General features: G+C 37.0%; 1 protein-coding gene across 1 annotated transcript in view; it reads right to left on the bottom strand.

The window, feature by feature from the left end:
* TRHDE (thyrotropin releasing hormone degrading enzyme) overlaps window positions 1-22,308 on the bottom strand; it is a 378,437-nt gene that overhangs the window by 254,528 nt on the left and 101,601 nt on the right. Inside the window, exon 3 of the mRNA XM_007082254.3 lies at window positions 11,964-12,090. Within this exon, the coding sequence (XP_007082316.3) occupies window positions 11,964-12,090 (127 nt within the window). The remainder of the gene's footprint in view (window positions 1-11,963; window positions 12,091-22,308) is intronic.

The following is a 22,308-nucleotide window of genomic DNA, read 5'->3' as shown; positions in this document are numbered from 1 at the left end:
CATGTGATGGTATTTGGAGATGAGGTCTCTGGAAGGAAGATAATTCCATTTAGATGAGGTCATGAGAGTGGGGCTTTCATGATAGGACAGTGCCTTTTAATAGAAGAAACACCAGAGAGCTTGTTGTTTCCCTCTGCTGTGTGAAAACACAGCAAGAAGGTGACCATCTGCAAGTGAGGAGGAGAGTTCTCACCAGAATTGACTGGACAGGTACCTGATCTCAGATTTCTAGCCTGCAGAACTGTGAGAAAATAAATTTGGGTTGTTTCAACCCAACTAGTCTATGGGTTTTGTTATGGCAGCCTAAGCAGACTAAAGTAATGCCTCTGCTCAGAATAAAAGTACGTACCTTTCAGTAGCCAAAAAACAAGTTCCTTCACAACCTGGCCCCATTTCCTTGTAGACTTCATCTTCCCCCACCCTCAATCTCACTCACTTTGCTCCAGGCACACCGATCTCCTTGCTATTCTTTTTAAGTTTATTTATTTATTTGAGAGAGAGAAAGAACACACATGTGCAAGTGGGGGAGGGGCACAGAGAGAAGAAGAGAGAATCCCAAGCAGGCCCCACACTGTCAGCATGGAGACCGACACAGGTCTTGAACTCATGAACTATGAAATCATGACCTGAACCAAAATCAGGAGTCGGATGCTTAACCAAGTGAACCACCTAGGCACCCCTCTTTACTATTTCTTCAACAAGTCAGACACCCTTCTCCTCAGGATACCCTCACTCTTTCAAATTTTGAATCAGGTATCCCCATTTCAGCAAGGCATCCCCTGACCATCTACCTTATTTAAAACTACAACCCACCATTTCTGATACTCTTCTCTGCCTTATTTTCCCTATAGCAGTTATCACTTAATTTTTTTTTTATTTACTTTTGAGAGAGAGACAGACAGACAGACAGACAGACAGAAAGTGAGCAGAGGAGGGGCAGAGAGAGGGGAAGAAGAGATCTGAAGGGGGCTCTGTGCTGATAGCAGACAGCCCTGTGCAGGGCTCAAACTCACAAACTGTGAGATCATGACCTGAGCTGAGGTCAGACACTTAACCAACTGAGCCACCAAGGTGCTCCTAGCAGTTATCACTTTTTAACACTATATATTTATCTACTGTCTACCTCTCTTCTTTACTAAAATATAAGCTCAATGAGGACAGGGATTGATGTCTCTTCTTAACTGCTGATTCTCTAGTACCTAATAAAACAATGTCTAATATATAGTAGATAGGCAACAATGTTGTCGAATTCCTGAATAAATGTTGTTTTCATCTCAGCCAACAACAAGAGGGAAAGAGCTGGTAGACAACTAAATAGTTATTTCATTTTTAGATTGCAGAATCCTTCCAGGTGCAAAGTTTAGCTTCTTAATAGCCTCCTTGCTTTAGGATTGCTACGATAATAAACCAAAAGTTCAATACTTCTAGATATCAACTCACCCATTTTTCACCAACAACTTCCTTTACATGAATCCTTAATGAGAAAATGGCTGCAGCTTCAGTTAACTCATCTTTCACCCCTTCCACTTATATTTACAAAAAAAGAACTTCCTTAGAAGTTTATAAGATATATTACCATTATTTCTTGGTTTACTCTACTAAAAAATAAATTATATTTTATTTGATTCACAAAGCAGCCAAAGCTTTCCCTTCTCTCCTTCTCCAATGTGGTGAAGAAGGTTAAAACAGGAAGAAACTAGAGATTACTTATTCACTCAACAAGAATTTATTAAGTGCCTACCTTGGGCCACACACTGCTCTAGGCAGAGAGAATAAAGCTGTGAACAGACAAAAATGTCTGCTCTCATAGAGCTTACATTTGGGGCAGTGGCAGGGGATACTTGGAGACAGATAAGAAATAAGACATAAATATATGCCAAGGGAAATAATACAAAGTGCTATGGAGAAAAGTAAATTAGGGAAGAGAGATAGGAAATAATTAGCAAGGCTGCATTTTAAATAGAAGGGTCAAAGAAGACTTCACTGGGAAAGGTGGTATTTGGGCTGTGTATGTATCTGAAGGAAAAGTGTTCCAGGCTTAGGAAGGAATGAGTGCAGAGGCCTAAGGCTGATGCATGCTTGGTACATTGGAGAAACAGCAAGGAAGGTGCTGCAGCTGAAACAGAGAATGAGTAAGAGAGAAGTAGGAGATGAGTCAGAGTAGTAGCAATGGGCCTGATCCTCATGGGTCTTGCAGGACAAAGCAAAAGTTCTGGATTCTACTCTATAATTAATGAGAAGCCATTGGAATATTTGAGTAGGAGCGCAACATCATCAGACAAGCCCAATCCTTCATAAGAACCTGGTAGATTCAAATATGTCATGTTCTCACACCCCTCGACCCAGATAAGAAAGCATCGTGGCTGGAATGAGAGTAGCTGTGGACATGGTGACAAGTGATCAGATTCTGAATACATATAGAATATGGAACCAGAAAACCATTTATTGATGGTTTGGACATGTAACATGAGAAAAAAAGATTATAATCCCAGTCATTTTTTTACATATCCAACTTTTGAAGGAATAAAATTGCCCTCTCCTAAGATAGGAAAGACGATGAAAGGAACAAGATAGTGGTATAAGATCTGCAGCTCCAATTTGAACATATTAAGTTCAGATCCTCATTAGGCATCCAAATGTAGATGTCAGACAGCCAGTAGAATGATGAAATTTGGAGCGGAGAAGAGAACCAGGCTGGATCTGTAAATTTGGAAATCATCGCCATCAAACTGTAGTATTTAAACCTATGAGGCTGGATGAGGTCACCAGCAACACAGATAGCAAAGATAAAAGGTCCAAAATCTGAGTCCTGAGACACTCCAATATGAATCAGCTGGAGAGGGGGATAGAGGGAAAAAACGGACTTGGAAAGAATGGCCAGTGATTTGGTAAAAAAAAAAAAAAAAAAAAAAAAAAAAGAAAGAAAACAGGAAAATGTGTTATCCTAAAAGACAAGAGAAAACTGTTTCAAGACATTGGAGAGAACAACTGTCAGATACTGCCGACAGCTCAAGAGGAGGACTTAGAATTGGCCACTGGGTTTAGCAATGTGGAGGCATTTTGAATCTGACAGGAGCAGTTTTAGTACAGTGTTAGGGCAAAAGCCCGATGGAGAGGGTATCCAAGAGACAAGGGAAAGAGAGAAATCAGAGTCAGTGTAGATGGACAACACTTTCAAGCAGTTCAGCTGTAAAAGGGAAGAGAGAATGGTGTAGTAGCTGGAGTGAGGGTGTGTGGCGTGTGATTAAGTTGAGGGAAATAGCACCATATTTTTAATGCTGATGGGGGGAGATCCAATAGAGAAAACTGAAGATTCAGGAGTGGGAAGGGAAGACTGCTGAAGTGATGTCCTTGAGCAGGTGAGGGAGGATGCACAAAGGAGGAGGTGTGCAATGCCGGAACACCACTTGACCCATACTAATAGAAAAGAATGCAGAGTGTATGGCACAAGGCCCAGGCAATGACTACATATGAAAACACTGGAAGGAGCTATTTCCTAACTTAATGGCCAAGCTTTAAGAGCCAACTACCTCTGTCAGAAAATGTACAACAATGTCTTGGAGGTCTCTTTGTAAATACGCCCTGATCAAATTAAGCACTTTCTAAAATTGCATCTATTTTCAGGATAAGCAATCTTTCACAATCCCTGAAAATCAGTGAGAATATACTTAGGACGAAATCCAAAGTTGTGGAGGTTTGAAATTCTTAAAACTGGAAATGTAAGAAGGAGGGTAGTAAGCAAATAGAGCAAAGAACAAGCTAGCAAAATAATTAAAAAAAACATCTCTTCAACTAGATTTTAAGCTTCTAGTGGAAGAAGGCATTTATTGTCATTGCTGAATACAGTGTACATAGTAACTACTCAATAAATGCTTGTCGAATTAATTAGTTAATTCAGTTTTATAGTCGGTTTGTGTCGCATTAAATTCTCCACTCAGCGTACCGTGGTTTGCTAGTTTACAGCAGTAATAATCTCATGCATCATTCCCACTAAAATTCACTGTTTTCATTGATTTCTTTCTTCTTTACTGTTCTGTTTCTTTCTCTCTTTTTTTGCACTAGTTATTAAATATCACAAACATTGAGTATCTATATATGTTTTGTTTGTTAGTACAGTCTTGGAAGTATATAGCATCTAATAGCAGCAAAATAGCTTAACAAGAACAATTAAGTGGCCATATTATGGAATAATTAATGAAGGGGAAAATGCTTGTTAAACTGTGTTAAAATAACTGTAATATATTGAAGTAACTGTGTCCATTTTAATAGGATTTGGTGTTGTTTTACTACACATGGCTGTCAGAGTGAGGATTAGGAATATATGAAAAATATTTTCCTTTGAAAGAAACGATAACTGCTCTTTCGGTTTATGAACAAATCATCATATGAAGAGTTTTTCAGAAATAAATTAGTTTTATAAAATAGGGAGAGACTATTTGATTCTAAATGGGGGGGGGGGAGGATAGCCATTTGAGGAAATTCATTTCTCTATACTACCTGGTAAATCAGAAGGCAAAGTACTGTCTCATCTGATCCCTTATCAATGTACTAGAATGTTAATCCACAGGGACTGCCTTACATTAGTTTCCATCAAGAAACCATAATATTAAATAGATCCAGCATAACTTCAAATATTTTTAGGAATTCTGGTTGAAAAAAGCATCTTGGGAGTAAATTGACATTATGCATAATTAGACCAGACTATACATAGAGACCCCAGTATTAAAAGCAGTATTACTTGAACCAACAAGACATATGTATAGTATTCAATGCCTACCTAAGCAAAAGCAAGATTAGAAAAAAAGTCATACTTTAAAAAAAATGAAGTCTCAAATAATAACTGAAGTGTGAGATGCAAAACTAAGATGGGGAACAGTATTATATAATTATCACTTCAAGTTAGAAACAACAAACATATCACAACTTAAAGAAAAAAGATGCATAACCACAGAGAGTGAAATACTTAGCGGTCAGTGCAAACATTTTATGAATGAAAAATCTCCCAAGCTTCACTACTTGCAAATAGCCCATCATCATCATCACCACCACCACCACCACCAACACCACTATAATAAAAAAGGGAATACATCTGTGATAGCTTAAACAAAACTCAATCATTCAAGCTAGCTGCTTCTATTCATGAACTTCAATAGAGCAATTTATCCCATAAGTTATCCCATAACTTATCTCATTATAGAAAAAAAATAGACTCTATCAACACGATACATAAAGCCCACGGGATCCAAGGGCTTTCCCTATTACACATTTCTCAAAATGATATCTCCCCTTTCTTCTCCACCTCCGATTAAATGTGTTTCTTTTTTCAGGACCCAGGTAAATATAAAGCTTCTTTTTATGTGCATTTCATGCCTACAGCATTGTGCAATGATCCCATATTCTTAACTTAACATGGTACTATATTTTTGTCCTACAAAATTTCGGTGTTTGATTATATTCTGTATTGTGTGAGTCTCTAATCCATTAATTTCAGTAAATATTGTATTATCTCCTCAACAAAACCACAATCTCCTTGAGGCCAGAAATTCTTGTTACAAAATACCTGTGGCTCCTTCTACAATCACAGCAGGTAATGAATTCTTCATAAAAGCACAGTGTACTGAAAAGAAGCAATCAAGCAAACTCCCTTACAAAACTTATTGATTTACAAATTACAAAGTAGCAGCAAAAGGAAACTAAAAACTATCTGCCATAATTAATTGAAATATAAATAGGATGAATAACAAAATACTGTAATACAAATCTGAGTCACTTTATCTGCTAATTAACTTATAAAGCAGCTATGATGAAAAACTATTTAAAATATTCAAATACAGAGTGGGGGGATGGGTGAAATATAAGACGGGGATTAATGCACTTGAAGTGATGAGCACTGGGTGATGTATGAAAGTGCTGAATCACTATATTGTATACCAGAAACTAATATAACCACTCTATGTTAATTACACTAGAATTAAAAGAAAATGATAAAGTATTCAAATAGATCTTCTAGTTGATGAAATTATGAGTTATAAAACATGTACTTCTTTAATTTTTTAAGTCTCCAAATTTTCTATAAGGACCATATATTACTTTTAATATCAATATGAAATTAATAAAAATATGTATTACATTATCCCTCTAGTAATCAGATTATCTAGTTTATTAAGGTGACCCATATTTAATTCTCTGGATCTTCAACATTTCTAGAATCTGTTTGAGCAGAATTTCAAGATTCTGGAGACAGACAGCCTGGACTTGAATTATAAATCCTCTAATTCCTGCTGTGTGAACTGAGTACATTACTTAGTCACTTAGTGCCTAAATTTCCTCACCTGGAAATGAGAAAATAACAGATACTACCTCAAAGGCTGTGGAAAAGATTAAATGGGTTAGAATGTACAAAGTCCTTAAGAATGGCCCATAGTTTATAAATATAAATCCATTTGGTTTTGTAGCTGTGGTCAATGTTCTTGAGATTAGAGGACAGATAGCTTAGTTCTTTATATGTCTACAAAAATATTGTTGTAAAGTAAACCTCTATGCCTTTGAGAGTGTTAGGGAAAATAGGACACACAGTTATAGAAAGGCTTCCGGTATTGTATCCTCTGCTTACAACCCAATACCAAGCAAGAGGAAATCTCTACAAACTTCATACAATTAAGGTTTCATTATCTAACTTAGAGATTTTAAAAACAAATCATCATACAGTATACACTGGCTGCCTATTTTGGCTCAAAATGTTAAAGGAATATCTTTGTGCAACAAGGAGAATAAATTACTGTCCTAACAACAAGCATCAGAATTCCTCTTAGGGAGCCATTCTGATAAACTACTTGGAGTGGAAACTCAAATCCTTGGAGAGGATCTAGCATGAGATGATGCCACAGTGGAGAAAGTGAAACTATTCAGCACTAAGAATGAAAAAGAACTTGGGTAGAGAGAAGATATCGCAGGTTTATGAGAACAGCAAAGTGACTTTTAAGAAAAGATACAATATTATACTTTACGGGTTTGTTGCATTTCATTTTGCTTCTTGCGGTGTAATGGCCTAGCATGCACACATGTGCACATCACCTCCAAAGCTTCAGTAGTGTCAGGTTACCTGGAGGAGAGTTTTGTTACTTGTTTTGATTTTTCAGTTTTCTAATGCAAATCAAAGAGAGGCAAGTTCCATGTCTCCCTTGATACGGTTTGGGACAGGGTCAGATCTGCAAGGTAAGGGGCTACCAGTTCACAGAAACAGCTCTTATCCAGAGGTGAGCAGTACTAGATAGAACACAAACAGTTCTCCCTTCTCCTCTATTCCCAGAACACTCCCCACTGGGAATTTTCAGAAGTACCAATCTGTGGTCTAAACTCACTGTCTCTAGTCACTGTATCCCCTCCCAGTTCCACCCCCATTTGTTCTTGAACACACTTCTCTGGCCTTTGCCCTGAAACTGCTCTTGTCAAGATCACTATGACCTTCACATGGCGAACACCAATAAATGGTCAATTCTCAGTGCCCATCCAACTTGAGTTACCACAATTTAACATCTGCTCACTTTTGAAATTCTTCATTAGATGGTCAGAAATACTACAGATACATGTTTTCTTAGTTTCTCAACCAGTTGCTCCTTCTCTGAAGTCTTTACTGGATCCTAATGTCCCTATCCTCTGAACACTGCATCAGCCCCTCCTTGTTCCTATTCTCTTTTCTATCTGCTTTCACAGCCCTGGTAAGTCCATATAGCCTCACCACTTTCTACATCATCATATGCTGGCAAATGGATATCTGTAGCCAGATTACTCACCCAAACATCATATTGATAAGTTCAACTGCGTATTTGAGTTCCTTTCAAGACATCAAGGTGCCACCTGAATGGTTAATAGACATATCAGTCTCAAAAATTATCCCCTTCCACAATTGTTCTGTCTCGGCAAAAGGCAATTCCATCCTTATTCTCAGGCCAAAAAAAAAAAACCTTGGAGCTGTCCTTGGTACCTCTCTCTCACATCCCACATTTTCTTCATCTGCAAATATTTCTGTCTATGTTTTCAATATATATCCAGAATTGTACCACTTCCAACTACCTCACTGTTAGCATCTTAGTCCAAGCCATAATCATTTTCTTTTTCCTGAATTTTGCTGGAGTCTCTTAACTGTTTTTCATGCTTCACACTTTGCCACTAATCAGGGTCTCAGTTTCAGCGCTATTGACATTTGGAGCTAGTATTATTGTGGAGGCTGCTGAGTGCATGATAGGATTTTTAGCAGTACTACCCACTAAACACAAGTAGCACACACTCCCCCACCACCCACCTTGAATTGTGACAAACAAAATCTCTCCAGATATTGCTAAGTGCCTCAATTAACCCCTGATTAAGAACAATTGCCCTGTAGTGTATTTTCTTTTTTTTAATGTTTATTTATTTATTTATTTTGAGAGAGAGAGAGAGAGAGAGAGAGAGAGAGAGAGAGAGAGAGAGAATCTTAAGCAGGCTCTGCACTGTCAGCACAGAGCCCGACTCAGGGCTTGATCTCACGAATTATGAAATCATGACCGGAGCTGAAATCAAGAGTCTGATGCTTAATCAACTGTACCACCCAGGCATCCCGCCCTACAGTGTATTTTAAAACTAGGTGCATAGCTCACCCTTTTTTGACAGAAGCCAGATTATGCAATACGTCTGCTCAAAACTGACCAATAGATTTCCATCTCACCCAGGAAAAAAAGAAGAAAAGAAAAGAAAAGAAAAGAAAAGAAAAGAAAAGAAAAGAAAAGAAAAGAAAAGAAAAGAAAAGAAAAGAAAAAAGAAAAGAAAAAGCCAGAATCCTTACCATGACCTGCTGGCTATACATCATCTTTTCCACATCCATTACTCCTTCCTTGACCTCATCTCCTATTTCACACCCATTTACTCACTCTGTTTCAGTCATACTTGCCTTTTGCCTATTCCTGAAATATACCACCAAGCTCGCCTCTCAAGATCTGGGCAATTTGTTTCCTCTGCCTCTATGCCTATATATCCTTGTCCCACAATATCATTTGGCTTGTTCCTTTACTCCCTTAAGTGATTTGCTCCAAAGTCAATTTCCCAATGAAGCCTTCTGTATTTACTCATTTTAAAATTTCAGCCACCTTCCTGTGCCTCATCTTCCTCCCACTCTTCTTTTCCCTCCATTCTAGCATTATTTTTTATTTATTTATTTATTTATTTTTTCCCTCATGAAATTTATTGTCAAATTGGTTTCCATACAACACCCAGTGCTCATCCCAAAAGGTACCCTCCTCAATACCCATCACCCACCCTCCCCTCCCTCCCACCCCCCATCAACCCTCAGTTTGTTCTCAGTTTTTAACAGTCTCTTATGCTTTGGCTCTCTCCCATTCTAACCTCTTTTTTTTTTTTCCTTCCCCTCCCCCATGGGTTTCTGTTACGTTTCTCAGGATCCACATAAGAGTGAAACCATATGGTATCTGTCTTTCTCTGTATGGCTTATTTCACTTAGCATCACACTCTCCAGTTCCATCCACGTTGCTACAAAAGGCCATATTTCATTTTTTCTCATTGCCACGTAGTACTCCATTGTGTATATAAACCACAATTTCTTTATCCATTCATCAGTTGAACTAGCATTATTTTTAATGGCATTTATCTCCATCTGATATGCTATATGTGTTAATAATTGCTTTAATGTCTGTCTTTACCCAACAGGATGTAAGCCTGAAGGAAGGACTTCAGGAGGAAAGGGATTTTTGCCTTTTTCATTCACTGCTGTATCCCCATGACATAGAAAAGTGTGGGTGGGAGGCACTCAGTAAGTGCTTATTAAATAAATAAGGAAAGGAAGAAAGGAGGGAGGGAAAGAATGAAGGACAGAAGATGGAAGGAAAGATAGAAGCAGGGAGGGAGAGAGAAAACCATCTTCGATAGATCTGAAGGGTCAAGGCAGACACAGTTCATCTCTAGGACACATCCACATATACCATTAACAAAGACTGAGTTGGTTTCCATAGAATTTATTTAATCATTGTATACAATGGGAACTAAGGATCTGTCAAAATGCTTCTGTGCTTAGAAATTTTATATAGGGAGTATTTAGAAAGCATACATATAAATCCATGAATACACAGCTCTAAATATCTATAGATATATAAATAAGTAGAATTATAAAAGGAATTTTATAAAGTGCCATAGACCATGGTAACTCCCCTACATACATAAAAAGGAGTGTGCTGGGGTAAGTCAAATAATTCAATTATATACACCATAAGGAGCTTAACAAGTAATAGTAACAGTGAACAAAGCTCTTTTCTACCAGATGAAAGCCTGCATGGTTCAATTGTGAGTGAAAGAGAGGAACAGAAATGCTTCCTGCTGCAAGCTGACAGTTACATGGAACCCCCTGAAGTTATAAATTGAGTTCCTCTACTAATTACTGGTCTGAAGGGGACAAAGATCCACATTTTATTTCTCTTGCTGAACTTGCAACATAAGCACTTGTGAATTTTACATTAGGGTCAAGCTGGGAGGTTCCCAGCCGGTTTTACCTGGAGTAGAGAACAGTGTCACCTCCCATGCAAATGAGGTCAGATAGTCCTTCCTGCATTGGGTGCCTACCAGGGAGATTTCAGTGTAACAGATGCTAATAGGAAGTTGATATAGAGGAGGGGAGAGGGAAAGAAGGAAAAAAAAAAAACTAAACTAAACTAAATATAGATCCTATTTGAAATAAAATTTTGTTTAGAAATTTGAAATAAAATCTTATAGATTCTAAGAGCACATCTTTCAGAAAGATTTTGTAATATCATTTATAGTATCAGTAGAATTTTGTAATATCATTCCTTAAAATTGTATGCCACACCAATTTAGTAACAATATCAACTATTTCATCTACTTCCTAAACAACTCATTGTAAGGCCAATAAAGCTACGCAGCAGGCGGGTACTTTAATAAAATAGACCCAGTTCTCCAGAGAGAGGAACCTGTGGTTCAAATGCTAACACTTTTGATCAGGTAAGCACTTTATTCTTACCAATGAGCAATCACTTTTATGTGGATGCTGATCGAAATGTTCTTGAGAAGGAAAATAAAATGGGCAGGGGCCGGGGCGGGGGGACAAAATACTGCTATGATGTAACATTTCAAAACAGGTTTTCTGAGAAGGAAAAATAACTACAGCATTTCTAATGGGTATACGTACCCTTTCTAACTTCCTGGAAAGTCACAGTTCACTCCCCTGAAAAAGCGGTAGCTTCATTCGAATTTGGATAACAAAATTCACTCATTTATTCACTCAACAAATGATTACTGAACATATTATCTTTGTAAAAGGAAGTAAGAATATTGGTGGTGAACACAATCTCCATTATACAGTTTCCCTTCTTTTCCATTATACAGTTTTTATTCTACCTACTACACCTGTACTGACATATGACTAGACAAAAATAATGTGAGGGACAATTAATACATTGAGATCCAACATCTGAGAATTAGGAAAAAGAAAATAATGAGTGTCTTCTCAGTGTAAAATATTGAAGAGTTCTGGGAGTCATCAAGATTTAACTTGAAATCCCAGCTCCTCCACTTATTGGCTGCCTGGATGAATGAAATATTCCCTGGATGTCAAGTCCCTTGGGTGAAAAATGTTCTAACAGTATCTACCCATCCAGTAGCCGTGAGGATTAAATGAGATGCTGGCAAGCACCTCTCCACAGTACATATTCAACAAATTATAGCTACGTGGTTATCTTTTGGAAACCTAAACTTACACAATGCCTTTCTTAATTCCTATGAAAACTTCTTGGCAAGACCTAAGAAACACTAGGTTTTATTTTACCTCTTCAGAAGAAATAGTTTTCTCATGCTCATCTTCTCTAACGTATACTCTTGGAATTTTCACATCTGAAATAAATGCACGAAGAAAAATTTCCACCTTCAAGGATCCCTTCCAATAAAATAACCATGAAAATACTTACCTAGTTTTGGCAAGGAATAGGGCACTTTAAAGTAGTCTTCATAAAATTCTATTAATCTCTTTGTTATATGGAGAGCATAGTCCCCAGATCCTCTTCTGATAGCATCAGGTCTTGCATATAATCGTACCTAATTAAAAATATATATAAAAGCTACATTAGCCTTTTGGTATTCAAGTTTTATCTTCCCTGCATATATGAATCTGCACAAATCACTTTGAATACTACAAAAATTAAACAGTATTCTTATTCATATATCAAAGCACGCTGTAGCTGAAAGAACCAAACTTGAACAATTAAAGTAACCAAGTTGAGCAAGTCACAATTTCCTTGCTTTACAAGATGACATAGAGAAGATTTATACACCTTGCATCAAAATAAATATTCGAGTTATCACTTACATGTGCTTGCTGGAGATATGAAGGTACGGTGGATTAGTATAATGGTTCCCTGACAATGCTGTAAGTAGGCAGGATATGGTAGCTCCGCAGGAAAGAAAATTCATGGTTTGTTAAAGACACATTGCATCAAGCTTTGGAAGTATCACCAGGCTGAACAAAATATAATTTGTGCTTCCTTCTTTTCTTTGGAACCAACTGTCCTTATCCCCAGTATGCAAAGTAGGAATCGCAAACTTTTCATGTACATAAATAATCGCCATGCTGGAAGGCCGTCTGCAACGGCTCCCAGCTTCAAAACCAGCTGAAGTGTTTCCTATCTCTAACACAATTCGGATACTTAATATTGATTTTTAAATCAAGCATTGTATATTATCTAGTCCTCGGCCAAAAAGAAGCCTGAGGCAAATAACATAAAACTGAACAAAACTAACAATTGTACAGAAAAGGTTAAAATGAGATTAGTTTTCATAAAGATTTCATAAAGCTATCCAGCATCTTTCTTTCCAAAGGCTAAATCTGTTTTTCACAGATGTGGCCCCTAATCCTCATATCAATTCTGTGAATAAGATATATGTGTATTTGTGGAGCAGTAGAGAAGACAGCAGGCTGGGAGTTGGGTGTTAGTCCTGCTCTGCCACTAAGCAAGCTGGGGGATATTGAACAAATTACTTAAGCTCTTTGGGCCTCAAGTGTTCTCACTTATAAAATGAAGGTGTTGACTAAAGTGCTTTTAAGTTCTAAAACACATTACTTCCAATCCTATTTTATAGATAGAGGAGTTTGTGTTCTTCTCAAATTACTAAAAAAAAAAAAAAAAGATAAATAAATGGTTTGCTGAGTATGTGGAAATGGATATTTATATTCAACAGGAAGACAAAAGAAAGTGACACTCAATCATATAAAAATTGATTATACAATTAACTGTCATCCTCACTTAAGGAGAGAACAGAGATGTATATAAACAAAAAGAGTAGAAAGTTAAGAAAAATGCATCCTGACTTGATATTAGAAAGACCTGTAATTCAATAAGATATTTACTAAATTCAATGACAATTATTTACTGAAATAGTGAATCTACTTCTCAACCCAACAATGAAATCAAATATCAAACTTGGTTCACAGTCACCTACAGTTTTGGTTGGCAGTAACATAAAACCAAAAACTCTCAGGAGGAACTGACTACAACAGCACAACTTAAGACTCTTAGAGAGATAGTGAATACGATTCCCTGACCCTGACTCAACTCACTATAAACATGCACTGCCTTAAGTAAAGTTCCCAATAAGCAGACTCTAAGGAAAGAGGGAGCATACAAGTCACCCGCTAAGGAAGTGTTCTTAGGAGAAACCTATGAGAGAACAAGGAAGTGAGATAAGGGAGGCTAATAAGCCAAGCAAATGTGTGTGCAATTTGAGGTAAAGTCTTGGCCTCAGCCTGATCCCACAGGGAGCTCTAGAGTATAAATTGCGATTGCAAGTTTGCACTGCATTGAGGTATGATAGTTAGACCTCCATACTCTTATATTCAGTCATCAGATACTGGTTAGCAAGGAGAAGGCATAAAATCCCAAGAACTTATTCTTGGAGCATCTATGTGATGCAGCTCCAGTGGCCCAAAGATAGTCCTTCAGAAAAGATTTTAGGTGTCAACTACTAGGAGCAGAGCAATGAAAAGCTGGGGGTAGACATATCAAACAGGAAAGGAGATCTGGTCTGTGCATCATAAGCATACATCACAGACAGTAATCATTCATTCACGCAGTCATTCACTCCACAAATATTTATTTGGCATCTAATTCGCACCAGGGCCTGGACAAAGGATTTTTAACTTAGTGATGAAGAAGACATGTTTTCTAACCAGAGATGGTACAAAGCATTTTGAGAAAAAAACCAATGAAGATGGAATGCCCATCTTCAAAGAGCTTCCCATGTATTAGGTAGGTTAGATAATAACAACAGATAATGATAAATGCCATATGAATGGAAAACTAAAATAACAAAGTATTCTGGGGAAGAGTAGATAGCTTTAAGAAGGTTCAAGGTGAAATAAATAGTAATCCATGTTGAAACCATAACCAGGACCACTGCAAAATGATGCAGCAAAAGGTCACTGATTTTACTCCCAGGAAGCATCGATTTTGGTAGAAACACAGGCATTCCTGTCAATCAACTCTACCAGTTAGTCAAGCTATCTGTAGGCCCAGACAGGAGAAACACAATTAAATCAATCTGGTTGTCAAGAGTTGATGGAAATAATCCAATCTGAGTGAGAAGATAAAACATATGCAGGCTGCGCATGGTGACCACAGTTGCTCATTCAAACATTTATTGCACACCTGCTGTGTTCCAGGTATTATACTAAGGAATAGAAATAGAATAATAAAAAGTCTTACCACAAAATGAACAAGACATTTACACTTACTACCCTTAGGAGGTTTATAATATGTGGAAAACAAACAAATCCACAACAAAAATATAATGTAAGCAATGGAACAGTGTACTCTGCCTCCCCCATTATAGAGGATTAACTAAGCTCCTACATAAGGCTAAAACCCCCACATTCTGTCTCTTCTCACCTTTTCAAAAGCATCATGCCCAAACTTCTCTTTATTCCCACATGACCAATTTATGCCTGCATATTGGATCATTTTCATTAGCAAATAGTCTGTATCACTTACTGTGTTTTCAAACAAAAAATCTTTATTGAGCACAGTTCCTACAGCTATCGTTTCCAGCAATGCCCATTGAAAATTTTCCATATAGTTAGTATGAACACATAAGTTAATATCCAAACCGGAACACTTTTGAGAATGAAAACAGCCCTGAGATAATAAGTGTAAGTAGGGTGGTTGCCTAGCTATGCTATCCGCTTCTAGTCTTTCTTGAACTTACTGCCATAAAGCTTTCATTTCTGCTATACAGCAACAGGATTCATCCCCACTATATACAACAAGCGTTTTCATCAAAATCACTAACAGTTTCAGAATGCCAAACTCAACAGACCAATTCTAGTCTTCAACATGCTTAACTTATCACCGGCATTTGACACAATCATTTCCCCTCCTTGAACCATTTTCTTTCCTTGGCTTCCATCTTATTTTTCCTTCTATCTTGTTAACCACTCCTTCTCAGTCTCCTCACTGATTCCACTGCAGCCTCATACCTCTCATTACTTAATTTTGATAAGTCCAGGGTGTCAATCCACAGACATCTTCACTTTTCTGTCTATGTTCAGTATCTCGGTGGTAACACTAATCTCATGGTTATAAATATCAACTAGATGATAAAGACCTACCCCATAATTCCAGAATTCCAGACTCGTTAATCCAGCTGTCCATTGGCCATCTGCACTTGGATATCTAATAGGCATCTCAAACTTAACATGTTTGAAAATGGATACCAGAGTTCTCTCCTCTCTTCTCTCCTCCTCAGCCTCCTCCTTCTTCTCCCTCCTTTCTGTCACCCTACCCCCCCAACAACACACTGTTCCCCTTAAAGATTTTCCATCCAGCTACTTAAGTCCAATACCTCAGTATTATCCTTGTTTCCCTCTTTCTCTTACATTCCATGTTCAATCTGTTATCATATCCTTTGGCTCTACCTTAAAAACATATCCAGACTCCAACCACTTCTCACAACTCTACCACTACCAACCTGCTTCAAGCTTCCTTCATTTCTTAGGTAGATGAGTGCTCTAGTTTCCTACTGATGTCTCATCCCCACTCCCTTCAGTCTGTTCTCTACACAGCAACCAAATATTCCTTTCAAATGAATATCACTCTTCTGCCTTTCCTCCTCCAGTGACCTGCCATCTCATTCAGAGTAACAGCCCAAGTTTTTATAAGGGCCTCAAAATTCCTAAAAAATCTAGCCCTCTGAACCTCTTTGGCTGATTTTCTACTACTTTGCTCCACATTAACTTTACTCAACTCATACACTAGCTTCCTTGGCATTCTTCACATATTCCAGAGATTCTTCCATAAAGGTTTTTGAATTTTCCCTTAGATATCTATCTCCAGGGCTTATTCCCTCTTCTCCTTTAGATACTTGTCCAAATATCTCTTCTTTCTGATTTTCTATTATTTGAGTCTCCTGCTCCAGGACTCTCTATCCTCCTTCCTTACTTTATTGTTTCCTATAAAACTTACCACCATTTAACAAAATATATGTTTTACGTATTCATTTTGTTTCTTGCTGCTTTTTTTCCAAGAATGTAAGTTGCTTGAGAACAAAGATTTTTATCTATTAGTTCTAACTGCATAAAAGTGCCATTATTTTAGGTAAAAATATTTTGTTTAATTTACTTGTCAAAGGCCTTGTACATAGTAGACATTCAATAAAACTTTGATGAATGAATGAATTTCACAGGTATATGCATGTCCTAAGGGAGTATACAATAGGAATCCTTTAATAACACTGTGAGATTCTCAGGGGAGGGGATGTTTCACCTACATCTTGAAAGATAAGTTGGATGTAGTAAGCTACCAAGTGGAGAGTGACATCCCAGACCAAAGTAACATTATGTGCTAAGGCAACAATGTTGACCAAATAATAAATGATTTTAAAATTAATAATAAATATTGGCACTTTATTATAATAATTATGGTATTTAATTGGTGAATATTAAGCCAGAAAATGGTAAAATTACTTTTGCATTTCAGAAAGACCACATCAGTGACCTACGCCAGGTGGAATAATCGGGAGCTGCTTGTTAAGCCTGCCCAGACAAAATGAGAAATGTGAGGAGACATATAGTAACAGATGACACTAAAGAAGTAAAAAGAAACTTTAAACCACATTAAAGAAAGGCCTATAAACCAAACTTTAGGATATTAATTTAATACTATGGGCACAGGCAAGATTTTAAGCCACAAAATGACATGTTCAGAACTAGGTTTTAACAAATTACATCACTGCAAAGAGAAATTAAGGAATCAATCCCATTTATAATTGCACCAAAAATAATAAGATACCTAGGAATAAACCAAATCAGGGATGAAAGACCTACACTCTGAAAACTATAAAACACTGATGAAAGAAATTGAAGATGACACATACAAAAAGTGAACAAACATTCTGTGTTCATAGATTGGAAGAACAAATATTGTTAAAATGTCTATACTACCCAAAACAATCTACAAATTTAATGCAATCCCTATCAAAACACCAACATCATTTGTCACAAAGCTATAACAATCCTAAAATTTGTACTAAACCACAAAAGATCCTGAATAACCAAAGCAACTTTGAAAAAGAAAAGCAAAGCTGGAGGCATCACAATTTTGGACTTTTTAATGCAATCCCTATCAAAATAAGACCAGAATTTTTTTTCAGAGCTAGAACAAACAATTCTAAAATTTATATGGAACCAGAAAAGACCCTGGAAAAGACATCACCTGATACCTGTCAGAATGGATAAAATCAACAACACAAGAAATAATAGGTGTTGGCGAGGTTGTGGAGAAAGGGTAACCCTTTTACAATGTTGATGGGAATGCAAACTAATGCACCCACTCTGGAAAACAGTATGTTTTCCTCAAAAAGTGAAAAATAGAACTATCCTATTATCCAGCAATTGCACCACTAGGTATTTATCCAAAGAATACAAAAATACTAATTCAAGGGATACATGTACCCTGATATTTATAGCATTATCTACAATATAGATACACATATAGATAGATGACATAGATATAGATAGATGATATAGATATATAGATAATATATATCATATATATCATATGTATATAATGGAAAATTACTCAGCCATCAAAAAGAATCAAATCTTGCCATTTGCAATGACATGGATGGCACTAGAGAGTATAATGCTAAGCAAAATAAGTCAGTCAGAGAAAGACAAATACCATATAATTTCACTCATACGTGCTTTTAAGAATCAAAATGAATAAGCAAAGGGAAAGAGAGAGAGAGAGAGAGAGAGGCAAACCAAGAAACAGACTTAACTACAGAGAACAGCCTGATGGTTACCAGAGGGGAGGTGGGTGGTGGGATGTGTTAAATAGATGATATCATCCCAGTGCCCTCCAGCCAACCTGGGATTGATGTAAGCCAAGAACTCTTAACTGGAAGAAATTGTATTGTGTTGTACAATCTGAATCCAAACACACTGAGGCCACACACTCAGGTACTGACTACTCTAACCTGTGCTAACATATGGGCACAACCTGTTGGACAGTTTTAGCTTCCTGTGAACATTTGTAACCACTACTTTAATTACTTCCCACCTCTTGCCACATGTGGCTGCTATCTGTCTTCACTTGTGAACTTCATAGTGTGCCAAGAACTGGAATTTTTTAATCTGCTTTGATATTTTTTATAATTGAGAGCTCATTTCAAAGGCAGAAAAAGACAAAAAAATATTACGGCAAGGAAAAGTGTCACTGAAACATAAAGCAAAAAAAAAAAAAAAAAACAGATTCCATCACTGCAGTATAGATGATGGGTTAGAAGGGACTAGGAACAAATACAAGGAAATGAGTTAGACTATTATAGAAGTCCTAATAAAAGATAATTATGGTTTGGACTGGAGAGATGGTAGTAGGGATGCAGAGAAATGGATTTATTCAACTAGTCCTAACATTCTATCTAACAAGTCCTTTAGTTACCAAGTTAATCCAGTTATAGTCACATTCTCACATAAGGACAGTCATTCACCTTGTCTGTACCCATCTCACACCAGTGCTCTGTTGGAACAAATGAGACCCAGTTGGAGGATAGGGGGGACTAGTTCAAAATATTTCACCAACTGGGGTGCCTGGGTGCCTCAGTCAGTTAAGCATCTGACTTTGGCTCAGGTCATGATCTCACAGTTTGTGAGTTTGAGCCCCACATCAGGATCTGTGCTTTGGATTCTGTGGCTCCCTCTTTCTCTCCTTCTCCCCCACTTGTGTTCTGTCACTCTCTCACTCTCAAAAATAAATAAACATTAAAAAAATATTTCACCAACTGGATAATTCTTGTGTGGTTAGTCAGAAGTTTGCTGTACAATAATTCATTTTATGGCGCAAAAAAAAAAAAATCAGTTGTTTTCTTATGTTAGAGTAACAAAGTTCTACTTAATTGTAACATAGAAACTAAGTCTTCATAAATATAGTTACCACTCAAAAGCAATGAAATGTAATTTTATTACACCTGCTTATTTGCATTTTCTGACATTCCAGGATAAGAGCCCAGCTCTAAAAATGTAAATCGCTTCCTAGGGTTTCTCTTTCCCTCTGCAGAACTTCGTCCAACAACCAGTATAAACCAAACTGCCCATTTAGTCCAATGGAAGGGATACTATGCTAGGAATACACAGGGATGTGAAACACAGCTTTCTCCCTAACTACTTCTGTCAACTTGTAAAAGTCAGTTAACTTTTCCAGGTCTTGGCTCAAAGTTCCTTCTGAAGGTAATAGTTTATCATTATATATATATTACACCTGAGAGATTGGTATACCTCAATTCTTCTCATCTAGTCCCCTTATTTTGAGAATAAAATAATGAAAGGTTTTCTTTAATATTCTCAGGGCTTTAATCCTTTGTATCTTTCACTTCCGATGGAAATACATACATACCACCTGCTCAGCTAACATCTGCTACTCTTGAGAGTTCCTTGTTTCTTCCTATATAACTGTCTATGAGCTTGGTAGTGATTAGACAGAAATAACTTTAGTAGCCAAAATGGAATATAAGAGGTTGGCGTTTGAAAAATATTCAAAATTTTGTTACCACCTGTGTAATAATACATCACAGCAATGAACTAAGATACAGGAGTTACATATTTTTGATCTCTTAGAACACTTGAATGCCCAAAATAGGTGTCCAAGGGTGGTGTCTTTTGTACTCACTGGCCTTTACCTTGGAGTTTCATGGACTCAGTACATTTAAAGTATATTTGTTTCATCTTTTTATAGGATTTTAGGTATTTTAATCAATGAAGGGGGAAAATGAAGGGGATAAAGGCAGTTATCTCAAATTCCTTTGTCACAAAAGTAGGGACGTCAATGACTTTTCAACTCTCCTAACAACTGAGAGTGTCTGCTTAGAGGACACATAGGGATGAACTCTGAGACCACATCTGCACCTGGAAGGAGAAAGTGCCATGATCTGTGAAATGCCATCTGTGCTCTTAAGGATAGGAAAAGTGGCACTGGTATCAGATATTTGCCATCATTGGGATAGAATATCCTTTGAAAGGGACTCACAATGGAAGGGTACTTTGGGTAAATTTAAACTGACTTTGTCTCTGATAGCTGTGCAATTTATAATAAGAACATCAAAGACTGATTAAGGATTTCATCAACGGGGCATTTATTTATTCAGTTAATATTTAATGAGCATCTATTAGCAGTCAAGCCACTGTTCACATGCTGAGTGTCCACAGGTAAGCAAAAGGGACATAATCTCTTTTCAAAGAGCTTTCAGTCCAGTGGGGAAATGCAGCAACAAAGTCTTATGGTTGAAAATAATAAAGTGGATCTAATTTACACTGGCTCTTCAGAAAAATCCTCTTCACAGAGATGGTGACTGATCAGAACAGGGACAGAGCAGCATGGAAGTATAGGAAAGCAAGCAATTATTCAAATTCTTACATGTAACATTTATCTTTCATTGTATTAAACTTTCAAAGGGAAGGTAAAAATACATTTATAGTTGTAATATAATGCAAACCCTGTAAGCAAACATATGCAATTGTCAGAAATGTTTTAAAATCATACACTAAAAAATCCTGGAGACATTCTTCTAATAATTTGAAATAATTCATAGATTTTCTCATTTATCTTCACAAAATATCTGTAGAATAACTATGAAGTTAGCTGTATCTTCTGATTTTATAGATGAAAAATTTGAAGAGGTTTTTTACAGTCATTGAGTCACTTTAAAGGACAATGAGACTAAATTTCTCTGTGTATAAGCCTTTATTCTAGGTTGTTTTAATTATTTGCTGTGTTAAAAGTGAATTGTAGTAGCTGCTATATAATTATGTGAAACAGTGTGTAGTTATACCAAACAGCAAAGAAGAAAAAAAGAAAACATTTACAATAGCGGTGCACCTGTTCAATAACGAACCGAGTAACATTTTCTCTGATTTGACATTTGTAATTTAGTGTATTAAAGTCAAACAAACCTTCTGGTTTGCCAGAGTCCTTCCCTGAGAAAATTTCACACTGCAGGAGTACATTAGGAACTTTGGAAGACACAGTGATTATTGTATGGCTGTAAAATATCACTACCATAACAGTAATAAATTCACTTTTCCTTTTGCCTATCTGAAAACTCAGTCCCTTTCTTTACCAACTGCAAAACGACAATGTGGTTGTCACTAAATTCTCCGCCAATAAAGCTGAATTAATTCACCTATGTGAATATAATTTTCTTTGGGTGTTCACCATACAAATCAATAAAACAGAACAAGCCAGAGAGAAGGGAGCAGGCGCTTTCAGCACTATGTAGAAGACAAATATATTGATACAAAGAGGAAAGGATGTTGTAAACAAGAAACTAAAAGCCCAAGAGTATTAGCCTTATTTACAATTCAGACAGTAACTTTTTTTTTTTTTTTTGGCAAAGCAAAAGGGAAATAAATACACACAAAATTCTGACAGAAGCAAGGAACCAGTGCTCAGACATACATGTCAATAAACATAAAGAGGAGGCCAGGAGGGGCCGGGGGCAGGAGCTGGCCTGGCTAAGGCAGGTGGTCCAGGCCCAGGGTACGGGCACTGGTAAAGCCTGGACATCTTGAGTGAGGAGTCTTGGCTGTGGCTCTGAGAAACTGAGAGCCACTTCAGGGTCTGTGGCAGAGTAATATGACTGGAAAAGACAAAGGGAGATTATTTAGGCAATGGAACGTAAGACTTGTTGAGAAAGGAAGACTAATGAGTAGAAAAGCATATTACAGGTGAAAAGTTTGTTCTGTAGCTTCTATAGCAAGAACAGCCTAAT

Source organism: Panthera tigris, chromosome B4 (genome assembly GCF_018350195.1).
Source record: "Panthera tigris isolate Pti1 chromosome B4, P.tigris_Pti1_mat1.1, whole genome shotgun sequence".
Taxonomy (NCBI): Eukaryota; Metazoa; Chordata; class Mammalia; order Carnivora; family Felidae; genus Panthera; species Panthera tigris.
Note: the sequence above shows the minus strand (reverse complement) of the source record. Positions and strands in the feature narration are given on the sequence as shown.